At 34.7% G+C, this 25,188-nt stretch overlaps 1 protein-coding gene across 12 annotated transcripts in view; it reads right to left on the reverse strand.

Moving 5' to 3' along the window:
* The window catches only part of GAS2 (growth arrest specific 2), a 171,501-nt gene that overhangs the window by 78,002 nt on the left and 68,311 nt on the right, over positions 1 to 25,188 (reverse strand). For 11 of the 12 annotated variants that reach the window (XR_014837162.1, XM_021083247.2, XM_021083240.2 and 8 more), the window contains one exon: positions 7,066 to 7,207. Coding sequence is in view for 10 of the 12 variants with exons in the window: in XM_021083247.2 (XP_020938906.1) it covers positions 7,066 to 7,207 (142 nt within the window). In the remaining 2 variants the exon portion in view is untranslated. Of the gene's footprint in view, positions 1 to 1,325; positions 1,422 to 1,771; positions 1,985 to 5,224; positions 7,208 to 25,188 lie in introns of all 12 variants that reach the window. The other variant, XR_014837163.1, reaches the window with a different exon arrangement.

A 25,188-nucleotide genomic window follows, 5' to 3' on the forward strand; every position in this document is an offset into this window, starting at 1 on the left:
ACTGATCTGAGGAAGGCTAAAGAGGAGAAAAAGGAAACAAGAATAAGCTCACAAACTCATAAACGCTGAGTATGTGTGTATCCAAATTTCTTAGAATCACTATTTCCATATGAAATAGGGTACAACATCCCCATAATACATATAAACAAGGAGAATTAATTCCTCATCTCATCAATAATGGAAGACATAGAGAAAAATGTAGTTAACTGCCTTTGCCACTAGGTCAAGAAAGGTTCTGCACCCAGCTTTTAGGTGAGATTAATGGATTAGGTCACTGTCACTCAGATTACCAAGAAGAGGCAAGAGTCTCTTCCAATTTTGTTTTTCTTTGTATTTTATTTTTCCTTTTACTTGAAGTCATCATATAAACTTCTAACATTAACTCATACAAAGCATAACTTTCTGTAAAACAGGGACATGATCTTTGGAGGTAAATGGAGCTGAATTCAAATCCTAGCTGGGTCATTGATAAGCTGTCTAATATTGGGCAAGTTAATTAATTTTCTTGGTCCTAACTGAGCATTGTCATTTATAAAATGAGTTGTTGGGAGATAAGATATTGCAGCATATGTGTACTGTTTGGCTATTGTTATCGAGCATATAGCTCTTATTATTGAATATATTATTGAATGAATTATTGTTGCACAGTGAAAATTTGATCCTGGAAAAGCTGGGTTGTCCACTTTCCTAATTCGACCCTGACCCTGTCAAATCTTGATATATCTATCATTCCTGAGAGATATTCAGTTCTCTCAATCAGATTCCATACTGTTCTCTCTTAACATATGTTTTTCTGACACAGGGGCAAACGGCTAAATTTAGAAAGAGTTTCTGAGCTCAAAAGCAAAGAGTGAATTGAGATGCTAATAAAGTACTCTATATGAACAGGTGTTAAAAAGCCCAAAATCTAAAATAAATTGTTCCTGGAAAAGAAATAAAGTGAATATAAATAACCCAGAGCTGACTGTCTTGAAATTATAATGCTACATTAATATTATAAAAATAAGACACCTTTTTTCTACAGAAATACTCTTAGAGTTCTCAGTACAGACAAAAACAACAACCACAAGAGATGATTTATCAGACACTGGAAAGCAGGCATAGGTTCTTCTTCTGATGCAACAGGTATAAATGGAAAATGTTAATGTTTAAAAATCCATTCTCAATCCTTTTCACTTTTGTGCCATAACATCAAACCAATATTGTATGTAGGTCAGTGCTTGACCAATGTTCAATAGGACTCTTCAGAATCATGCATCAAAAGAAGACAGTGCCACACAACAAACACAAACACAGAAATTAAAAATAAAAAACAAATCACACACATTTGCATGCTAGCACAGCAGAGAGCAAACCCTTTTCTTGCTGAGTAGATTCTTTCTCAGAGAAATAGATGAAGAATAGTCACTGGCCTCCAAATCCTATAATCATCCAATAACATAATGATATTGACACAATTACAGCAAGCAAAAAAATGTGCATTTTTCAAGTAATCCCTCCCCCATCCTTTTTCCATCTCCCAGCTAACCAGAATGTACATAAATAAAGCAAACTAAACAATGCTCTGGGGAAAAAATTAACCTAATTTCTAAACCAGTATGCTAAAGTAAATTACAAATAAAAAATCCTCCATGCAAGAATTTCACTAATTTAAGGAAACAGTTTCTACTTAAGATATCTTAGAAAAAATTCATATAGGAGCATGAATTTCAGACCCATAAGTTAAAACTTTTTTTTTTTTTTTTTTTTTTTTTGCTTTTTAGGGCTGTACCTGCAGTATATTGAGTTCCCAGGCAAGGGGTTGAATCAGAGCTATAGCTGCCGGCCTACACCACAGCCACAGCCACAGCAACACAGGACCTGAGCTGCATCTTCGACATTCACCACGGGTCACGGCAATGCCAGATCCTTAACTCACTGAGCAAGACCTGCAACCTTATGGTTACTAGTCGGATCCATTTTTACTGTGCCATGACGGGATCTCCTGAAATGTTTTAAGATTGACAAGAAGTCATAAATTTCTGGTACTAATTTAAAAAATAAAAATGAGTCATTCAGCATTATTTCAAGAAAGGTGGTTAAAATATTAAGTCTTTGAAAATCTATTACATTTACTATTAGAAGATTACTGATTAATACAGCCTGTGTTTCACATCTAGAACATTCTAAACATTGTTTCCTTTACTCCACAATTAAAAGTTCTTTTAAAAAAATATTGGGGGAATATTTTGTTTTTAGACTGATAAGCTACATAATTTTTAATTCAACGAAATGTTCATGTCCATCTAAATATTTTTAAGAAATCCCATAAAATATTTTTATGAAGTCCCATATTATTTTTATGAAGTCCCATGTTATTTTTATGAAATAATTTTATGAAATCCTAAATATTTTTAAGAAATCCCATAAAATCAATTAATAATCTTAATAAATCAGAGATGCGATAAAGAAAACCTCCTCCAGTCTCTAACTTCTTATGTCAGCATGGTCAGAATAGCGGAACCATGGGTGAGCGTTATAGGTAGAATTCTAAGGTTAAAGTATGCTCCATGGAGCACACCAGAATTTACATCACCTCTTCCTACAGCAATATGAAACTCTATAATCACTTGAAACGTTTAACCTCAACAAATGAAATATCCTAGTGTATAAAAAAACACTGAAGTATAATACACTAATGTCAATAAATCTCCAGGAAACTTGTCTCAAACTGTATCTTAACATAAATAAAATTGTTTACGTTTCAGATTACATGCCATACCTGTCTACAAAGGTCTGTTAATGGATAATTAAAGAAGCAAATGATGTCATTTATAGCCCAATTACTATTTATCTTACTTTCAAGTTCTGAATATAATATTTTATTGATATTTACCATGCTTGACCTCATGTCCATATTATATCATAATTATCCTATATTCTTGAATAGTCTCAAAAATATTATGACATATTTGGCTGCAATCTAGGGATGACTACAGTTTGTTTAAGCTACCACCAAATGTCATTGATTCAGTTCGTTTCCATTTTTTTTTTACTCTTATAAAAAATGTTTCAGGGATTTCCCATTGTGCACAGTGGGTTAAGAATCTGACTGCAGTGACTCAGGTCACTGTGGAGGTATGGATTCGATCCCCGGCCAGTGCAGTGGGTTAAAATATTTGGTGTTGCTATGGCTATGGCATGGGTCACAGCTGTGGCTTGGATTCAATCCCAGACCTGGGAACTTCCATTTGCCATGGGTGCAGCCATAAAAAAATAAATAAAAAATATTTCCAGAATTCCCTCATGGCTCAGCATGTTAAGGATCTGGCACTGTCACTCCTGTGGCTCTGGTTACAGCTGTGGGGTGGGTTTAATCCCTGGTCTGAGAACTTCCACATACCCATGGTGCAGAAAAAAAATGTTTCAATGGCTATTCTACTGCCTAGCTCTACTTACTTCCTTAAAATGAATTTCTAGAAGTAGAACAACTTGATAAAATGATATGAGCATTTCTGAACACTGATATATAATGTCCAAGTGTCCTCCAAAGAAGGCATACCGATTTCCTATTTTTTCAACAATGCATAAAAGATCCTGCTTTCCTCCATACTTAACACTAAATATACAATTCTTACTCTTTGCTACTTTTTCATAATTTTTATTTGCATTTATCTTATTACTAAGGTGTCAAACATCTTTATATCTTTTTTAACTTTTATAAGTCTTTTATGAATAGGCTGTTCATGACATTTATCCATTTTTCTATTGGCTTATTTCTGAAAGAGTATTTGAGATATCTGTGACCTTATGACCCAAGAACTGACATCTGACAGAGGGAAAATCCCCTCTTAAGAACAAAGAGCAGGTTATGCTCTGAATGTGATTGCATCATGAGGCAAAGAAAGTTATCTGCCAAGAATCAAAATAACAAGCACAAGAGAAGTATATGGAATAAGCTGCTATCCATACTCCCCTGTTCACCCCTGGCATACCTTCCCCACCCACTGAGATTTCTTGTCATTAGCTGTTGTGGAAAGAGAACAGATTGAGTGAGTTGTGACTCAAGATCCTCTCACAAATAACTGTACAAAAAAGAACTACAACAGAGGGGAACGTATCAGTTGCCACAAAGATAAGAATGCTTTATGCAGGCAAAGACCTTTGAACAGCTAAAGACAGAAGCCTCTTGATACAGTGATCTACCTTATCATTCATTCAAACAGATTTTTCCCCTTCATCAGGGCATCTTTTCATTTTATTTGCTGTTCAAAACACTAGGACACAAAGGATGCTCTTCATCTTGTGTGCTACTGAAATGAAATCTTGAGATAGGAAAAAAAGAAAAAACCCTTGCCCTAAATTCCCTTTCAAAAGTGAAGTGTGAAAAGACATCAAGCAGAGTACACAGTGTTATTGTTGCAAGAAAGTCAATTCTGCAAGTGCAGAATCCAAGGCCATCAGGAGAGGCTCAATCACTTCCTCGCCCACAGTGAATAATAAGTAAAATCCAAAGGGAACGGGGTCCCCTTGGGGAAAGGGAATTACTCATTGTCCTTCTTGATTATCATTGACATCTATGGGCACAGCTGTGTCCCTTCTCTGAATAATCCTAAAGTCAATGTTATAGTATTGGCTCCTTTCTTCCTTCTCCACAGGACCTCATGGCCTATTCTAAGCAGCAGAAATTTCAAATTTATCTTTTCATTGAGCAGAAATCCAGAAATCCTACTTGATTTAGCTTGGCACTGAGAGGATTAAAAATTAAAAATTTAAAATTTTTATAGCCTTGAAAATTTGGTCTTATTAACCTTTCTTGGCTATATACATACATTTTAATTACAAGATATAATTTAAGTTACCCTGTAGAAGATAATGAAAATCAAAAATATTTTAACAAAATACTACAGTTATTATATACAAATTATCATGCACTTTCATCTGTATAAGTCAGATTTTTTTCAAACAGGATGAAGAACTTGATCTTCTAAAAATTCTTCCTTACATAAATTTTTTTGGCTGTGCCCATGGCATTCGGAAGTTCTTGGGCCAGGTATTAAACCCATGCCACAGCAGAGACCCAAGCCATGGCAGTGACAACACTGATTCCTTAACCTGCTGCACCACCAGGGAATTCCTTGACATAATTTTATGTTCTCCAGAATATGTATTTACATACCAGTACCATTATTATATAAGTTGCTTTAAGCTTTATTGTTTTAAGATAAAATGTATTACTTGTTACCTGAATGAGATTTTAAAAAGCCATCCGAGCTTCTTAGAGTCCAACTGAAACTTTTATTACTTCAGTTAACAAAAGAACTCATGGATAGAAGAAAATTGAGATAAGATCATATTTATATTCATAACTGCTAGTAATCCACTTGGCTGATAGCAGTCACTGAAAAATGCTTTTATGATAGAAATTTGTGCAATGAACAAATTAACAAACAATAAAGCAGTTTCCCCATCTGACAGTTCTTTAGCAATTCAGGGGCACTCCAGAATTTTAAATCATGATATTATTTGTTCATACTAGTAGAGTGTATTTCTTGTGTGACTAAGATGTGACATTTTAAAATTTATACATACAAATGTGTGTATAGACATTTACTAGTTCTTTCAAGGGTTTTTTTTTTCACAAATAATTTCTCCACACTCCCTTCCTATAATCCTCCATTTACACAGCCTCCTATAAACAAGAAAGTTAAAGTCTATTTGTAAAATTACCACTGGACTGAAAAAGAATTATATACATATATTATCTCCCATCGAGTTTTTCATACTTTGATGTGAGAAAAAGGCAAGAACACTCAAAACCCATTTATACAATGAGTATTTAAGGAGTACACTGTTGATACAGCATGCAATTATTCTGGTTTTTTTCCTCTTTGAAATATAAAATGTTCTAGTCTAAGTTCATGTTATTCTTTTCTCTGCTGAGAGAATTCTCAGAAATTTGATGACAGGCTTTTCCCTATCACATCAACTCCTCTTAGTACAGATACAAATTTACTTGAGCACATAAAATGTGTAAGACTTTAGCTGCTACCATCAATTTCCTAGGTTCATCAGGGGAATACTGTTTTGTGAAGCCAAGGGGCAAAGTGTATTCTCATTGTTCAGAAGGCAATTTGTATACTTGTTCTTTCTGAAGGATGTGCAGCTTACTTTGATGTTAATATTTGGTATTATGTGATTTTGTGAATTGATTTTTTTTTTAAAGCCTCAGGAAAAGAACCAGAGATTTCCGCCCACCTCCTAAAGATCTCCTTTCTTGACTTAGTTCCTCTTTATTAGAATTGGCCTTTAATTCCAATATGTTCCATAGTAGAGTTATACTAGGGTAGATCTTATATAGAAGGATTGAACATTTAAGGATATCAAGTAATGTCAAAACACTGAATGATCCAATGTATGTTTCCTCGCAAGGAAATACAAAGCCAGACTCTGTGGTCTGGAAATGGATTTGTCAAAATTCAATCATAAAACAAAACAATGCCCCTCCCCATAATTATCTAGATAGTTTCAGGTAGTGTCTGTCTTTTATTTCATCATCTTCAATTATCATAATATCTTGCTTGCTGGCCTGATTTTTCACTAGCTAAAAAATAAGTTTCATTAACTAAAAATGAATTGAAGTACAAAATAAGTTTCAACAAATATAGAGCTTATGGGAGAGGGAGTTTTCATACTTTTGTAGAGGTGAAAAGACAGTTCTCTTGATGGATGGCTGGAGTATACATAGCTGTCTTCCTAGTCCAGGTAAGAGCATGGAGGTGAAATTTAACACTACATTTTCCAAACAGCCCTCCAATTTTGCATTATATATACTTATTTTTTGGAAGAATTGTGCAACTATGTTCCTATTATTTTATGCACAAGGTGACCAAGTGTAAGAGGGTACAATTTTCTTCCTTCAAAGACTCAAGTTTACAATAAACCTGCAGCTTTACAACAAACTATAATTTTTTTCAAGTTAACAAACTGGGAAATGACATCAAACAAAAAGTTAGTTTTGAAAGTTATCCTGACAAACAATAATTTTCATATTATATCCACTAAAATTCTGAAGGAAATACATACCCAAACCTTCTGATTCAAACAGACATGTTTCGTCTACCCCTAAGTCTCGGCACCAGGATAAGAAATTTGCTGTATTGTCTCTGGCAAAAAAGGAGCCTGAGGGTGCACTGGCTTTGCACGGAATCTTCTTCAAGGGCAGATTCTGAAAAACAAAGAAATCTCACTCTGATGGAATATCTGGCAGTCAGCACAGTAATAGATTAAATGTACGTTTGTTTTCAACATATGCTTTGGTATGACCTCATGTCAATAACTAGGACGTGAAATACAAATGAAACTTAGCTGGTAATTGCTAATTAAGAGGCTATGAACTTAAAAAATCTAAAAACAGAACTACCATATGATCTAGCAATCCTACTCTTGGGCAAATATCCAAAGAAAACTATAATTTGAAAATATACATGCACCTCTATGTTCACAAAAGCACTATTTACAATAGTCAAGACATGGAAACAGCCTAAATGTCCACTGACAGATAAATAGATAAAGACGGGATACATATACACAAGGGAATATTAGGAATAAAGCAGTATTACTTAGCCATAAAAATGAATGAAATAATGCCATTTGCAGCAACATGGATGGACCTAGAGATTATCACAATGAGTGAAATAAGTCAGAGAAAGATAAATATCATATGATGTTACTTAAATGTGGACTCTAATAAAAATGATACAAAATAACATTTATAAAACAGAAACGAACTCACAGAGTTCAAAACTAATCTTAAGGTAACCATAAGGGAAACTGGGGATGGGGAGGGAGGAATTGGGAGGATGGGAATGCACACATTATTGTATAAAATAGATAATTAACAAGGACCTACTGTATGGCACAGAGAAATCTACTGAACACTTTGTAATAACCTATATGGGGAAAAAAAACCACACACATATCTGAATCACTTTCCTATAAACCTGAAACTAGGAATTCCAGTCATGGCACAGTGGTTAATGAATCCAACTAGGAACCATGAGGTTGAGGGTTCAATCCCTGGCCTTGCTCAGTGGGTTAAGGATCTGGCGTTGCCGTGAGCTGTGGTGTAGGTTGAAGACGCGTTCTGGGTCCCGCGTTGCTGTGGCTCTGGCGAAGGCTGGTGGCTACAGTTCTGATTAGACCCCTAGCCTGGGAACCTCCATATGCCGCGGGAGCAGCCCTAGAAAAGGCAAAAAGACAAAAAATAAATAAATAAATAAAAATCTGAAACTAATACAACATTGTAAGTCAACTACACTCCAATAAAATTTTTAAATAAATAAATTTTTAAATAAAGAAAAACAAAGTATATCAATTTTTACAAATTGTGGAGATTCAAAAAACAAATCTCAATTTCTTAACCTGTTTAAAAAAAGAGAGAGAGAAAATATGAAAATCTGTGCCTTTAAATATATCCCTACTTTTTTAGTATTATACATAAATCCCTTCCCTGGCTCAGACAGACTCTTCTCTTCTTCTGCTGCCTTTTTTTTTTTTTTTTGTCTTCTCTTTCATCTATTCTGTCAGTATTTCTCATAAAGTATGTATAAATATATTTCTCATTGTGAAAGAAGAATGAAACAAATATGGTATATACACATAGATAAAATGTAGCACACACCTGCATTCTTATGTGCATATATACTCACACACAATAAAATTTACCCAAAATTATCAAATCAAATGATTCATCTAACACCCATAAATCTCTATCACCAATACCAAGAAAAGGAATTATTAAAAATCTTTATCTTTTAACAAAACATTCTACCATCATTCTTTCAGACTGTTTCCTTTTATTTTTATTATTTTATTATAGTTGATTTACTGTGTTTGTCAATTTCTGCTGGACGGCAAAGTAACCCAGTCATACACACACACACACACACACACATAAATTCTTTTTCTCACATTTTCCTCCATCACAAGTGATTGGATATAGTGCCCTATGCTATATGGCAGGACATCATTGCCAGACTGTTTCTTTTTAAATCATAGCTTATTCCTCTATTATGTAATATTATAAAAATAATTCTAGTTGTATTTCTGCGATCTAATCTTGAAACATACTATTTACATCCTACATTAATTCCCTTCTAGAGTAAGAGAATGCTTTAAGATAAGGGAGGGTATGAACCTGCACAGACTTCTCTACTAATAGTCTCATACGAGTTTAGCCCTGAAAAACTCCCCTGGCAACATACCAAATGTTATAAAGAGTTGTGTGAGGCTTTTTTTCTTTCATAGAAAGTAACCAGTTTTCACGGCATTCTGTGAAATCATAGAATGTGTGATGTGAAAGACTGAGCCAAGTTTTTGGATGATCTGGACTAGAAAGAGCTTTGCCTCTAAGGGCAAATGATCAAGGGATAAGCAATCTGAACTTCAAACCTACAGGCTCTTTCTTCTGTTCTCTGTGAATAAGCAGATATAAACAAAATCTACAAAGATGGTTATTTAAAAAATGAAATAGTGTCCTCAGGGTATTGATGAGGCCTGGTGACATCAAACTATTACTAGGGTTTTTTCTGTCTAGGGATTTTATGGCTACATAACTAAAATATTCAGTTACTACATCACTAAAAACTGTGTCTGTCCAGTCTCAAGGATCCATCTCTTTATTACTGACAAATGAATTTGTTTTAAGGTAGATATAATAAAATTTTTGCATGAATACACATATTTTCATACAGGTACATATAACAACACCCCTTAACAAATTTGGTTAAGTAATGATTTTCAAAGAAAAGTTTTCCTATATGAATTACAAAAACATTAATAGCATAGTATAATGCCACCTGTATAAAATATTCATGAACATCAATTAATAAATATGTATTAAAACTAAAATACCTATATCCTTTTAATCTAGCAATTTGCTTCTGAGAATATATCTTACAGATATAATAGCATTAGTGCTTTAAAATATATGTACAAATATATTTCTTGCAACACTGAAGAGGAAAAAAGAGACATAAGAATGTATCAATAAAGAACAGACTTGTGTCAAGAAGGAGGGGATTGGGGAGGGATGGAGTGGGAGGTTGGGGTGAGTAGATGTAAGCTATTACATATAGAATGGATAAAAAACAAAGTCCTACTGTAGAGCACAGGGAACTATATTCAATATCTTATGATAAACCATAATGGGAAAGAATACTTAAAAAAAAAATATATATATGTATAACTGAATAACTTTGCTGTACAGCAGAAGTTAACACAACACTGTGAATCAACTATTCCTCAATAAAAAAATGTGTCAAGAAAGGGCTGGTTGAATAATAAATAATATACAAATACAATGGAACTCTGTATAAAAATTTTAAAAGAATAAGATAAATGTATATGCACTGAACCATAATGATGTTCAGTATATACCCTAAAGCAGAAACCAATAATTTCCAAAGATATATGTATGCCACAATTTCATTTTATGATGTGTGTGTATATACATATATAGCAGTGGGTGTATGTATACGTACAAACATAATATAGATAGCTATATATAAGTTAAACTGCATATAAATATGTTGTATTATAAATATGAATATTGTATTTATTTATATAACATTAATTAATGAAAAATTCAAGAGGGACATCCATTAAATTGACAGTAATTATCTTTGAGGAAGGTGACTGATGTATACAGTATCATTTAGATCTTATTTTACAGAATTTCAAAGTATGTAGTAGGTTTTGAATGACTTTTACATCTTATCAATATTTTCTGATTAAATAATCAAAATAGGTAAATTATGTCAGCCAAAACATAAAAAAGAAAATACGCCGAAAAAAAAAATCTTCAAGAGAGGACTGTAAGGCTTCTTTATGATGAAAACAGGAAAAGAACATAGAGTCAAACACTAAAACATTTTTAAATCTACTACCTCTATTACCGGGTGTGGGGAAAAATTCACGAAATAGCTTCAAACTGATGCAAGAGTTTGCACATCAGAACCATAACCTAGGAACTATAAAATTCTTGACATAGCTAAGGGCATGCCAAAGGACACGGTTTGCATGGCAAGAAGGAATACAATACCCAGATTGCATCAAAGACGCCAGAGATTGATTCGACACTTAATCCACAATGGGACACAAGTGACAAATCCTCAAAAGTCATTCAGCCTACTCTTTAAGAACTTACAAGGACAAGTACTAAGCATATAAATGGAAAGAGCATTTTCCCCTTACAAGTTTGTGGTACTTACAAAGTCATCTACATATCATACCGGAGTCTAAATATTTATTTAAAACTCATCCATATTGAAAGACATGAAAGTTATTATATTATTTATTTATCTATTCCTTTTTTAGGGCCACACCTGTGGCAAATGGAGATTTCCAGGCTAGGGGTCCAATCGGAGCTACAGCTGCGGGTCTATACCACAGCCACGGCAATGCGGGATCCTCTACCCACAGATCGAACCCGCAACCTCATGGTTTCTGGTCGGACTCGTTGCCACTTGCCACGATGCGAACTCCATGAAAGTTATTTTAGGACAAATAAAATGAAAGCTAGCTACTGATACTTGATAACTTTGTAATTCCCATCGAGGAAGAATTCAGTAGTAACAATGATCTAACAACTTGGCAGGAAAATGATTTGTAGGATATTTTTTTCTGCTCTGGAACTGTCAGGTTTAGTATTCCCACAGCAGCTGAAGACTGAAAACTGTAAATGGTGTGAATAAAAGCTTCCAATCTTCATCTAGATGAACTCTTTTACTTAGTAACATTTTAAGAAGTCATCCTTAATTAGTCCAAATGACTAACGAACTCTTACAGTCAGTACCTGTAAAGTCCATCATACATAAACAGAAGTAAGTTATCTCTGCTCATTAGCAGAAAGCAGTAGTTCACAGCTTATAGAATCCACTATTCTTCCTGGCTGCATACCAACAAAAAAAATCAAAGGGTAAATGGTCCTCCCAGGGTTGCTGCACCATTTGTAAATAAGAGTCTTGGAGCAGAAATCCTATATCACTTGAATTAAAGAACAAATGATTCAATAATACCAGTCCTCAATAGTTTTGGAATTTAAAAATAGTTTTAACTTATTTTACACAAAAATACTCATAAAGTTCTGAAATCCTTAGCAGTTATATCTCTCTGAGTTCTGCTATTTTAAAGAACATATTGTTTCTTTAGGTTATCATGAAAATTCTAAAAAAAAAAAAATGATGGCTTTGAATCTATTCTTTAATATCAGTAAATAAAACTGAGGGAGTTCCCGTCGTGGCGCAGTGGTTAACGAATCCGACTAGGAACCATGAGGTTGAGGGTTCGATCCCTGCCCTTGCTCAGTGGGTTAATGATCCGGCGTTGCCGTGAGCTGTGGTGTAGGTTGCAGATGCGGCTCGGATCCTGAGTTGCTGTGGCTCTGGTGTAGGCTGACGGCTACAGCTCCGATTCGACCCCTAGCCTGGTAACCTCCCATATGCTGTGGGAGCGGCCCAAGAAATGGCAAAAAGACAAATAAATAAATAAATAAATAAATAAAACTGAGCTGGCATATTGAATAAAATCAACTTTCTCCTTGCCAATAAATAAATAAATAAATAAATAAAATCTTGAGGAAGAGATTTAGAAGAAAGAACTGCCTTGAGTCATTATGAAATTATGAAAGGGTCTACTTGAATAGCTAAAAAATTGACTACAGATAAGGAGAAGGATACTTCAGATCTAAAGAACTGGGGAGGTTCAAGAGAACCTCCACATAATGCTCATCTTCCATACTGGTTTTCCCTTTACTGCTCAACTCTCCAAAGAACTCCTATGGCATTTAAATTATACACCATCATGGAGTTCCTATCATGGTGCAGCAGAAATGAATCTGACTAGGAACCATGAGGTTTCAGGTTCAATCCCTGGCCTCTCTCAGTGGGTTGCTGTGAGTTGACGCAGCTCGGATCCTGCATTGCTGTCTGTGGCTGTGGCATAGGCCAGCGGCTACAGCGCTAATTAGACTCCTAGCCTGGGAATCTCCATATGGCACAGGTGTGGCCCTAAGAAGACAGAAAGACAAATAAATAAATAAATTACACATCATCTTTATTTACTCAGATCAGTTTTTCTAGACAATGTTATTATTATACGTTATGCCCTCAAAACCTGATTGATGAATACATGAATGAATGGTTAGGCTCAACCCTTCACATTAGATCATAATCAATGTGAGGACAGGAACAAACACTCCGTATTAGAGATTTTCCATCCCCAAGGGACACGATTCCAGCGCCCTCAATTCACTAAATTCATAGCATAACTATACACAAGATGCTTCCCATAAATTAAGAAAAGTATAACTGGGAGTTTTCATCATGGCTCAGTGGTTAACGAATCCAAGTAGGAACCATGAGGCTGTGGCGTAGGCTGGCGGCTACAGCTCCGATTAGACCCCTAGCCTGGGAACCTCCATATGCCTTGGGTGCGGCCCTAGAAAAGACAAAAAAAAGACAAAAAAAAAAAAAAAACAGAAAAGTATAACTGAAAAATTTAAGTAAAACTTTCTAACTTTTTTGAAAATTACCGAATATGGAATGAGTAGAGAATAGCTGCCAATCTGAACTGAGACTGGGTAGAAATTTAGGCTCACTTACTAGCAAGTCATGCTACCATACTCCACCCTCCGTGGTGTAGGATTCAATACTGTGTATTAGCAATAGAAGAAGTAACTACCATTAAATCACTGGGACCATGTGCAAGCAGTCAATAACATACATAATAACATACATGTTAACTTTTCTAACACAGAGACTCTGATGTTTATCTCTTTATCTCTCAACGAGATTCACCAAAGTTACATATTCACGCTCTCTAAAATACTTATAGATTGAGGGAGTTACCTTGTGGCATAGCAGGTTAAGGATCCGGCATTGTCACTGAAGTGGCTAGGGCCACTGCTGTGGCCTGGGTTCAATCCTTGGCCCTAGAACTTTCACATGCCTTCAGTGTGGCAAATATATATATATATATATGGATTGAATGATGAACATACAACAGAATAGATGGTTGGGATTCTGAAAGTGTCCTCCCCATACCCTCAGAGCAACAACAAAGTTAGGTTACAATAAAAAAGAACGATTTTAAATTTATTCCTAAAGGCTTTTAATTCACTCCATTACCTCCTAGGTTTAATCACCTAAAATGGTTCTGGAGTCTAATCACCTGAGTTTTAAACTCAGTTATGTCACCTTCTTGCTCTGATACTTTGGACAGATTACTTAATGTTTCTGTGCCTCAGTCTCCTCTTCTATTCAATGCACATAGAAAAAGATGCATCTCTTTGGCCATGTGTGTATGATTGCTAATTTAATAAAATAATTCAACTGTAGAAGCAAGGATCCAATAAAGGTTATTTATTATCACTGCCAACAGTGCAAATAAAAATATACTGAATTCCCTCTGAGTCCTTCTCTTATTTTTTTTGGAAACACTTCATTTTTTCTGTTATGGGCACATGAACTCAGAAAAAGACTGGGAAACAATTTATTTCTCTCTTTGTCCTAAATGTGAACTTCACCTTTAACACAGTTTTCCAACAGAAATTTCTGTAATAAGAGAAATGTTCTATATCTGTGCTACCCATTATAGTAACCACTAGTGGCATGTGGCTACTGAGCATCTGAACTGTGGTGAGTGTGACTGGAGACTAATTTTTAAATTTTATTTATTTTTAGTCAATTTAAACTTAAATAGCCACATACAGCTGTGGCTATCATATTAGGACATTCATAATAGGAAAAGTAAAGTCATTATTTTGGGGCTTAGAGAGTCCAATATTTGACAACCAGAACACTTTTCCTGTAACTAATTTGTCCTCATGTCTTTCAAATATCAAATCTAATAGCTTTCCTGCATGTTGTTACTGAGACATACAACTACGTTGGTCATTTGGAAAGGGTTTACACCTATGTGCAATGGAACTCAACATGTTTGTCCTAGGTATGGTGTTGTGGTGTTACAGCTTCAGAAGGGCAGTTGTAACTAATTCTATTTATAACATTTATAATAATCTACACTCAGAGAACCAGAATGTTATTTATCATTATGTTGCCACAGTGCCAGATATACTCCTTTACACATCAGCAGTACTGTCTTCCTTTTTTCTGAGTCACAGGGTGGATGGGGAAGGAATGGCTTAACATTGCGAGTGCCTACTACGCTCTAAGCACATAAAACACATATTGGGAGTTCCGGTTGTGGTGAAGCAGAAATGAATCTGACTAGTACCCATCCCTGGCCTAGCTCAGTGGGTTTGGGATCTGGCATTGTGTGAGCTGTGGTGTAAGTCACAGACAAGGTTCAGATCCCACGTTGCTGTGGCTGTGGCACAGGCCGGCAGCTAGAGCTCCAATTAGACCCTTAGCCTGGGAACTCTCATGTGCTGTGAGTGCAGCCCTAAAAAGAAAAAATATCTATATATCTATATATATAGATATATACGGTCATATAGATTATCCCCTTTAACTCTCAAAAAATGGTGCTATGAATTACGTAGATAATGATATCTCCATCTTCTAGTATGAAAAAATTGATCCCATATACAGTAGAAATCAAATCATTCAGTCTCTTATACCCATACACTTTCTAACTGTTCCATGACAGATTGCCATAGCCTGGAATTTAATATATTTAAGCACTTGATTCATTTCCTAAAGATGTGGCCAGGTAATATTAAAATAAAGAATTAAGTATTTTCTTTCATCTATTGAGCCTAGAAAAAAAGAGGAGAGAATGGCATCCTTAGTTCTCCATATGCAGTGAACTGAAATTTTAATATGAGTAGTTTAAAATATCCATTATTCACAAAAGTTTGAAACATACTACTCCCACTGATTACATCAAGTAGACACTTCAGATATAAAACAGAAGATATATATAAAATAAGAAATGGAAATTGCCAAGAACTAATATCTTTCCTTTTCTAAAGGGTATATAGAATGCACTTTTAAATATGCAGGCAATAAAGTCACTCTTTCCATGATGGAATCATTGTTTCCATAGTATCCCCTTGCTCCTTTTAGTTATGCCATATATTTTATTAAAAAAAATCTCTCCATAAAATGATTTCATTGAACATTCACAGTACCAAGGTGTCTGAATATAACTACCATGTGGCTTTAGAAAGGATGAAAATATATTTTTCAAGATCAAAATTACTGAAATGAAAAACAGAGGAAAATTATTTCTAGTACCTTCACCCTCTTCTGTGGACTCTGTGACTGATGCCTCAGACAGAGTGAGCTATGCTTCAAACAGTAGCAATGAACTCACTGGTATTTAATTCAAAATCAACCTTTTCTATCCTTTTTCTCTCTAAGATACATTTCACTGTATAGAAAATAGGACCTACAGCAAAATTTGGGGTAGACTTCATGCTGTAATAACATAAGAATATTTTACAAAAATAAAACCTATTATTAATAAAGGTTTCTCACAGTAGTATTCTGGTATACCCTGTATAATCATAAGGAAATTACTTAAACAATAAAGCTAGAAAATATATTAAGTATTTTGAATTATCTGAAATTATCTCTAGCATAATATAAAATGATGTTGGAAATAAAGGTCTAATACTCAATCAAACTTCAGGCTTAAAAGACGAGATGGACAATTAAACATTAAGATGTAAATGAGTTGAAAACTTATGTCCACACAACAACCTGCACCCATATATTTATAGCAGCTTTATTCATAATTGCCTAAACTTGGAAGCAACCAAAATGTCCTTCAGTAGGTGAAGAGATAAATAAATGGCTTTATTTCCAGAAAATGGAATGTTAATCAGTGCTGAAGAGAAATGAGCTATTAAGCCATGAAGACATGATGGAACCTTAAATGTATATTACTAAGTGAAAGAAGCCAATCTGAAAAGTTTATACATTGTACCATTCCAACAATATGACACTCTGGAAAAGTTAAAACTATAGAGACAGGAAATAAGTAGGGGTTTGGGAGGAGGGAGGTATTAACACATGATTTTATCATGAAAGTCATCACATAGGGTTTTTAAGGCAGTGAAACTATTCTGAATGATACTATAATGGCATTATGTCACTATACATTTACATTTGTTAAACCCCATGGAATGTACAACACCGAGGGTGAACCCTGATGAAACTGTGGTCTTTGGGTGATATTCATTGATTACAACAAAGTATACCATTCTCTTATATTTTCTGCTCAATTTTGCTCTGAACCTAAAACTATTCCAAAAATTAAATTCTATGAAAAAGTTATTACATTATTGATGGTTATTTAAGAAGAATCAAATGCTTCACAAAGGAGAAAATATAGGCAGTTCAACAACAAACACATTCTTTTCATTTTTTTATGCACTCTGCCTAAGTTTACATACATATTCATATGGGAAACACTATCTAAACGCTATGCTACTATGAAAAGCTTCTATTCTCCTAACTAATGGTTTACATACAACTAGACAGAGATAAGCTTCCTAAAAATTCCTGAAATATAGTCCTACACTTTAAAATTTAGTTAATTGGTGAGGTTCTCTAGATTTTTTAAAATAGAAATTTAATCTATTTCAATTCAACCAATCATTATTAAATCACAACTCTACCCCAATTTTAACACTAGGTACTGGAGACAGACATAGCCAAGGTTCATTTCTGGAGAGCCTCATCATCTTTGAGAATAGACTTAAAAATCATTATTTTGAATGGTGAGAATTACAGTAGAGGCTTAAGTATTTAAATAGGAGTTAAAATTTAGTTATTTAAAAAATTTGAGGGTGTGTATTGAACTTTGGGGAGGCATCATTATAAAAAAGCCTTATAAGCAAAAGCACTTTACACAATTGAAGGATCTTAAGTGCTCACCAAGCATAAAAAATAAAGAGCAGTGCATTCCATAAAGTAAAACATCTGTCAGAAGCATGGGTATTATGCATGAGTACAGAATGCATGTGGAAGAGAAAATAAGGCCAAAAAAGTCCATCAGGTCAGGATCACAAAGGGTATTTTATGCCAACAAGGTTTACAAATGTTGTAATCTCAACCAGAGTTATAAACTCAAAGGCTCAGAAGAAGTAAAGCAGATTAAATAACAGAATGAAGTGGCTAGCTCTGGACTATAAGGAGTGGTAGAGACTGTGGAAAATTAAAGAGTTCACACCATGTTCAGGAGAGGCAGCCCTATTTATTTAGTTCTAACTCATGGTCACCATGAAGAAATGTAGTCCGAAAGTTATTAGATCTTCCAATTTTTCGGAAGAATATGGAAATATTTCAATGTGAAAATCCCCTGAATTTGAATAAACAGATCTATAGGCAGCTATATATGGTCCCCAGTTTACAATCTCAGTGTTCATAATGGGAGTAATAAAATTTTTGTAACATTTTAAACTAAGAAGTAACTCAATGATATGTGCACTTTGGAAAAGTAACTAGGTAATTTCTTGTCAAATGTGGATTGAAGGCATGAGTAAAAAATTTTTTTTGATAATTCTACAGAGGTAAAAAACTGTAATTTCTTTTTTTTCTGCCACTTCCATCTTAGAACACCTCTAAATCATCGCTAGAATGGAAGGAAGACAAATTTATCCTGTAAATATGAAAGATTTCTTAGAGAAAGGAGTGTGACAGCCCCTCAGAGTCTCAACAAAATTGGCAGTAATTGTTAATTATTAATTAATATACAAATGCAAACAAATTGTTGATAATTTAAAAATGTTTTGGAGAGTGTATGTCAGTTTTCTGTGTCCGTTCCACAGTCAAGGAATTACCCTAAGGAAATAGGAGGAAAATTCTTTTAATATGTATCTTGAATTTTTCCTTTCCAACATTTTACACAATAATTTATGATTATTGGCATCAAATCTTGAGTTCACAAGGTCACTGATTCTAATATTTTTGTTAAAATTACTTTTTTAGTACCCACCTGTAAAATATCCAATAAAGAAAAGCATTTTCAAAAGTCCAAAGATTATCTTATGGATGGATTCCAGGAAAATCAATTTACTTTAGTGGCTGATTTCTAATCACTTTTTGAGCACTTTCTTTTTTCTTTTCTTTTTTTGTAACTCCACTGAACTGCAGATACGGGGCACACTGTAAATGCCCATCAACTGACTGGTGATATCTTCCTAGGTGCTCAGTAGGTTTGAAACATGGGGATGTTAAACATTTAGTAATTCAAAGAGGAAAGGTTTAAGCCTTGACACTGCAAATGGCTAGTAATAAGGCAGTGGACCTTTAACCTTTTGGAATCTCAGATCTATCATTTGTAACTTATGAGGATTAAATAAGTTTTTTGGAAAGTGCCTAATACCAATTCTAGAACATAGCTTATCTCCAATTAATGTTACTTTTTTTCAAATGCACGTCTACTTTCAGTCTATTTACAAGGAATACCCTGATGAGAGTTGAAAAACAGTTGCATCATCACATCTGTATTTACTATAATAGGTCCACAAGTACATAGGAAAAAAATGAAAAGAGATGATGTATATTTGTACAGTCATTCAACTATAATTTGTTTTTATCCATCCTCTAATTATACTGTACATACATCTTTGTTCTCCACACCTTAAACACAGTGAACTTTTCAGAAGGCAAATCTAATTTCCCAATGCTTTTTAGGGTAAAGACAAATCTCCTTATAATATGGCTTCTACCATTTGTATTAGTCTGTCTCCTACTTAACTGCCCTAGTACCATGGCCCCTGACCTGCTCTTGCAGCCATACTAACTTCTGTTCCAACTGCTGTATCCATGCTTTGCTCCCTCCTACCACACAATTTTCACACAGAACTATTCCCTCTGCCCTTCCCATACCTCTCTGCCCGATCACCTTCCAATCCCAGGTGACAGACCACTTACCTAAAATACCTCCCCTCAATGCTTCCTTATCATTGCTTAAAACCTGCAGTGTTCACATAGTCCTGCTGCCATGTTCCTATGTGAAACTGACTGATTAGCAACTCTCTCCCTCCAGGTGGTTAGTTCTATGAGGAAGGGAAGAGTGTCTGGTTTTGTTCACCATTTTATCCCCAGCAGCCCACGATACCTGGCAAAGAAAATTTATGGAATATTTGTTGACTAAATACAAATCTGAGTGTAGCTAAATCATACGTTATATCCAGCGAGGGGCAGCAGAATGGAGTAGTTACAAGTACAAACTTCGGAGCTAGACTGCCTGGGTTTGAATCCCAGATCCTGACTTAACAGTTGTGTGACTTTAGGCAAGTAAATCAACTTCACCTGTGAAATGACATCATAATAGCCTATATCATGGAATTTCTGTGAGGGATATATGAATTTCTAAAGAAAGTTCCTAAATGCAGTAAGTGCCTGACATAGTAAGGTATAAAAGTGTTTGTCTGAAAACTGAAATAAAGGGAAGCTTTTCTTAAAAAAAAAAAAAAAAAAAAAAAAAGATATAAAATTCAGCCTGTGGCTTCAATGATCTGTTGGGGATTTTAATGATGACTGAAACACATGGGCACAGTCTCAAAAATATTCCTCATTTCCACTTCATATCTTGCCATCTGGGATAGCTATTAAGTTATTATAGTTCTTCCCTAAGCAGAACTTCCTTCTTTTAGTCTTGTTCCCCTCATCATTATAGTTTTTCACACTTCAAAAAATAACGATTTGATTCTTCCCTCACCTCTTCCTACTATGGCCAATAAGTTACCCACACAGCTCGCTGTTATTTTCTAATAAATATGTGTTCAAATACCCTGCCCCTCTTAACATAGTGTTGACGCTTCCTCTAAATCCTTTCACCTCTCATGTATGAACAAATGCAGAAATTCCACAAAAGATTCTTCCTATTTTTAGCTTTGGATCTTTCTAACATGATCTGTACATCATCATCATATTAATCTTTCTAAATATAATGCTTTTAGTCCTGGTTCCCTGCTTGTAAAACAAAATTCAAATGCTTAAGCCTTGCAGTATGAGGCTCATCAACTTAATAAGTCTGTATACCAAGTTCTCCCCATATACTCTTCACATCAATCAAGGCGGTCTATTCACTATCCCTGGAATATGCTTATGTTTCCAACTTCAATATTTGGTTCATTGATCATGAATTTATATTGTATTTGCTATTTCTTTCTTTCCATATATTTGCACTAATTCTGGATGATTCAAATTCCACTTATTCCATGGAAACTTCTCTGAGCACTCTTGACAAACTGACATTCTTCTTGAACCTCTATAGAATCTACTATCTATATCAGCAGATGTCAGTGTTCAAAAAAAAAGTTTCAATTGCTTAAGAGTTAAGTCAACGTATATTTGTGATTTAAAAAAAAGTATTGATCTAATAGTTTAAAATTGAACAGTTTAAAATATTTTAAGGACTATGGCAATTAAGGCATATTCAGGTTAACTCTAGAACATATTAAGGCATATTCTAGGTTAACCTTCTGCTCATTTGCTTATATTTTTCTTGAGCAGAAATGAAAGGATGGGTGTGATGGGAGCCCACAGCACCTCTAATCCTTGGGAACCTATGAGGGTATACTGCATGTGCGTGTAGGAACCCATGATCTTTATTCAATGTGACTCTTCCCTTGCCTTTTCAATTATAAAATAAAGCACCATCATCCACCCATTTCTTAATGCATAAGAAATCCTGGACCAGTCTCCCTGATTCTTTCTACCTAATTCATCACCAGATACTGCCAAGCCTGCCAAGTGTGTATCCCAGAACCATCTACCTCTTTCCTATACTACAGCTACCATCCTAGGCTAAATGGTCATGATCTCTCACCTGGCCTGGGTAATATCTTCCTAAATGAGTCCTCAGTTTTGTTTTCAACTCTCTTAATCTATTCTCCACACGGCTCTTTTTTTAACAGAATTGTATCATGCTCATATTTAAAACACTTCAATGGTATAATGTTGTTCTTCAAATACATAACAACATCCAACAACACAGCTCTGGTCTCATCCCTTGATGATCCAGTATTATGTTCTAGTATCCAGACACTCATTTTCCTGAGTTTCTCAAAACCATCATGCTCTCCACCTTCGAGGGCTTTCATGTGTACTATTTTCTGTATTCAAACTACTTGATATTCCCTCTCTGCCTGGCTAATTCCCTTTCTTGCTTCAGAATAATAGCAAAATTTTTCTATATGACTAAGTCAGCTCTTCTTACTTGCTCATGCACTCAAACATTCCCAGACTTATACAAAACATAACTGTGACTCACTATTGGCTTAATTATTAACTTAAAGTTATTCAGCCTTCCCTACTACTACTCTGTCTTGCATCTTCTAGGTGCAAAAATTAATAAATATTTGTTGAATAACTGACAAAATTTCATTAATGTAATAGATGTTATGGTGATACAAAGTTTGAGACCCATTGCTATATATCATTTATTGAGCACTTACTATTGATACCTGTATATGTTCATATTTTATTTTCTTAACTAGACTGTAAGCCCTTTGAGAGGAGACAGTAATGCTTTACTCTTCTTCTGTTTAGTTATCAGCACCTTGAACACAGTTACCACCTGATAATTTTCCATTTGTTGAAAAATCTAAAAGAGCATCCTTAAAAGACACTTGAAAGAGGGAGTTTAAGGAAAGGCCTCCAGCAAGAGACGACATGTGACCAGAGATCTAAAGGGAGTGAGGGGCAATTTATACACACATGTAAGGAAAAGAGTACCCTAAGAAGATAACAAAGCAAATGCGAAGGCCCTGTAGTGGATAGAACCTGCATATCGGCTTCAAAGCACAGCAAGGAAACTAGTATGACTGCATCAAAGTAGGGTGAAAGGAAAGTTATAAGAAATTACATTAGATAGACAGCTGGGGAACAGAGCACAGAGTGACTGATGACTGGTATATAGAGATTTTTGGCTTTTACTCTAAGTAAGTCAAAGTGCTACTGGAGAATTTTGAATTAGGAATTGAAATGATATGACTTAAGTTGTAAATTATTTGATAATTTAATCCATGTAAAAAGCTGTACTTAGTAAATGTTTGTTCATTATCATATCACTTGGTAGTAACTTAGTCTGGAAAAAAAAAGATCAGATATCTACTTTTCAATCTTTTTCCCCCCTTTGGCCATACTGCGGCCATATGGAAGTTTCTCGGCCAGGGAAAGAACCTGCATCACAGCAGCAATCCAAGCCGCTGCAGGGACAATACCAGGTCCTTAACACACTACACCACAAGAAAACACCTACTTTTCAATCTTTAAACAATGCTTAAAGGTAGCAAATATGACAACGTGGAACAAAATATGATGTGGTTCCTCTTTTATAGTTTATATATACATTGCACGCACATTTATTTTATAGGTAAAAATATAAAGATTAATCTCTTCTGCCCTAATCCTTTCTCTGTACTTTGTTTAAAATCTTTACTCTGAGTTTTACATACTGTGGACAATATTCCTCACTAGGTTGTGATCATCCAGAGCAAGAGTTCCCGGTCTGGGAGGAACATGAACTTGAGATGAGGAAAAAATTATCTTTATTTTTACTCAACTCTGACTTCTAATATTCCCTTATTATGAATGTAATAAAACTATCATTGCTTTCTCACCACCAGAAATCACAGATGTTTTAAATTTACATCACAAACATTGCAGATATCTGGAAATACTTGCTTTACTTTCTCCTGTACTTTATAGTATTTGTAAGAACCCATGGTACATTAATAAAAGTAAGCAAAATATTATTTATTTTTAATTTATGCTTTAATATTTATTTTTAATATTATAGTAACTATGTTTCAATATAACTGATTACTTTTGTCTTTATAGTGCTATATGTTTAATGTGTTATAAAACATTACTATGAGAAAGAATCCACAGGCTTCAGCTAATTGCTATTGGGGGTACTGCTCAGAAACAATTAAATATTCCTTATCTAGAAGGAAAGTACTCACCTTCACGTCCTTCATAACAACTAGTATAAAACAGACTCTCAAAGAGATTTTCTGAACTTATTCACAATATAGTTGGTTGACCTCCTCAAGATTCCTTTCTTTCTTTTCACTTCAAAGGTTTAATTTTTTTTAACAATAATTGATTGAGCTAATTTTTTTAAATTGTGGTTCCAAGCTACACAAATTGCTACATTATTTCTTACATGGAGTGACATTAGGAAGGCATCCATTAGACAAGCAGGCTACACTGGTGTGAAATTAGACATGACTAGCAGAGTAATATAAACACTGAATACATACTGGGCAGCTTCATGCATGATATGTAATGCATTTTCAAACTGCTAAGTGAAACAATAGAAGGCATTCATGCAGTCCCTAAAAGATTAAGATACAGTTGAAAAGCTCTATATACTGTAAACTCAGTTACCTCATCTAAAAACATTATGCCATTAGCCTGTAATGTACCAGTACCACATACCCTAGACCACACACACACCGATATGGTTAAGTACTTATATTTTAAATCACCTAGCAATCTCCAGACATTTTTAAATTAAAAAGGAACTATTTCCCCCTGATTTTCAGTCCCTTGAAAAAGGCTCTGGTTATAAAACCTGTGAATGTTCTCCATTAAGAAATGGCATGCATAATCATTATTGATTTGTTGAAATGACCCGACTTTCTCCAAAGCATTTAGTAACAGTTCATTTTAAAATAATTAATTTTCTATTTTCCATATGGTGAGAGTAACTTTTCTTGACATAATATTCTATATCCACAGTGCTCTGAAACAGCAGTGACCACAATTAGTGCTCTCAAGTATCATGAAAACAGTTCCCAATTACACTCCTTTTACAATCTTGTCTTGCCCGTGTGCCTGCATGCGGTTAAATGCAGGATGTGAGGTGTAAGTGGAAGAGATGATGTCATGGTGGGAAAATTCGATCAGGTTTGCTTTTATGCTCAGAGGGCAAAGTTCTGCTGGTGCTATAAAATTATGTAAATGAAAAGTGTGTGTGTGTGTGTGTGTGTGTGTGTGTGTGTGTGTGTGTGTATGAATTCTTCTAATCCAGAATTTAATTATTTTCATCCTCTCTGGAATTTCAACTCAACATGTTTTATGTTTAGTCTTTTGCTTCATATGTCTTTAATGCGCCATTATTTACACTACTAAACAAGAGCTCACAGTTTGATCTTTTGAAAGGTAAGAACTGAACAGTTTTGAAGGAGAGTTCTATATCAGCGGATCCACAGGA

The sequence above is a fragment of the Sus scrofa genome, chromosome 2 (assembly GCF_054392235.1).
Source record: "Sus scrofa isolate SSC_HxYL_T2T_F1_AM1 chromosome 2, Sscrofa_HxYL_maternal_Yorkshire_Landrace_v2.0, whole genome shotgun sequence".
In the NCBI taxonomy this organism is placed as follows: Eukaryota; Metazoa; Chordata; class Mammalia; order Artiodactyla; family Suidae; genus Sus; species Sus scrofa.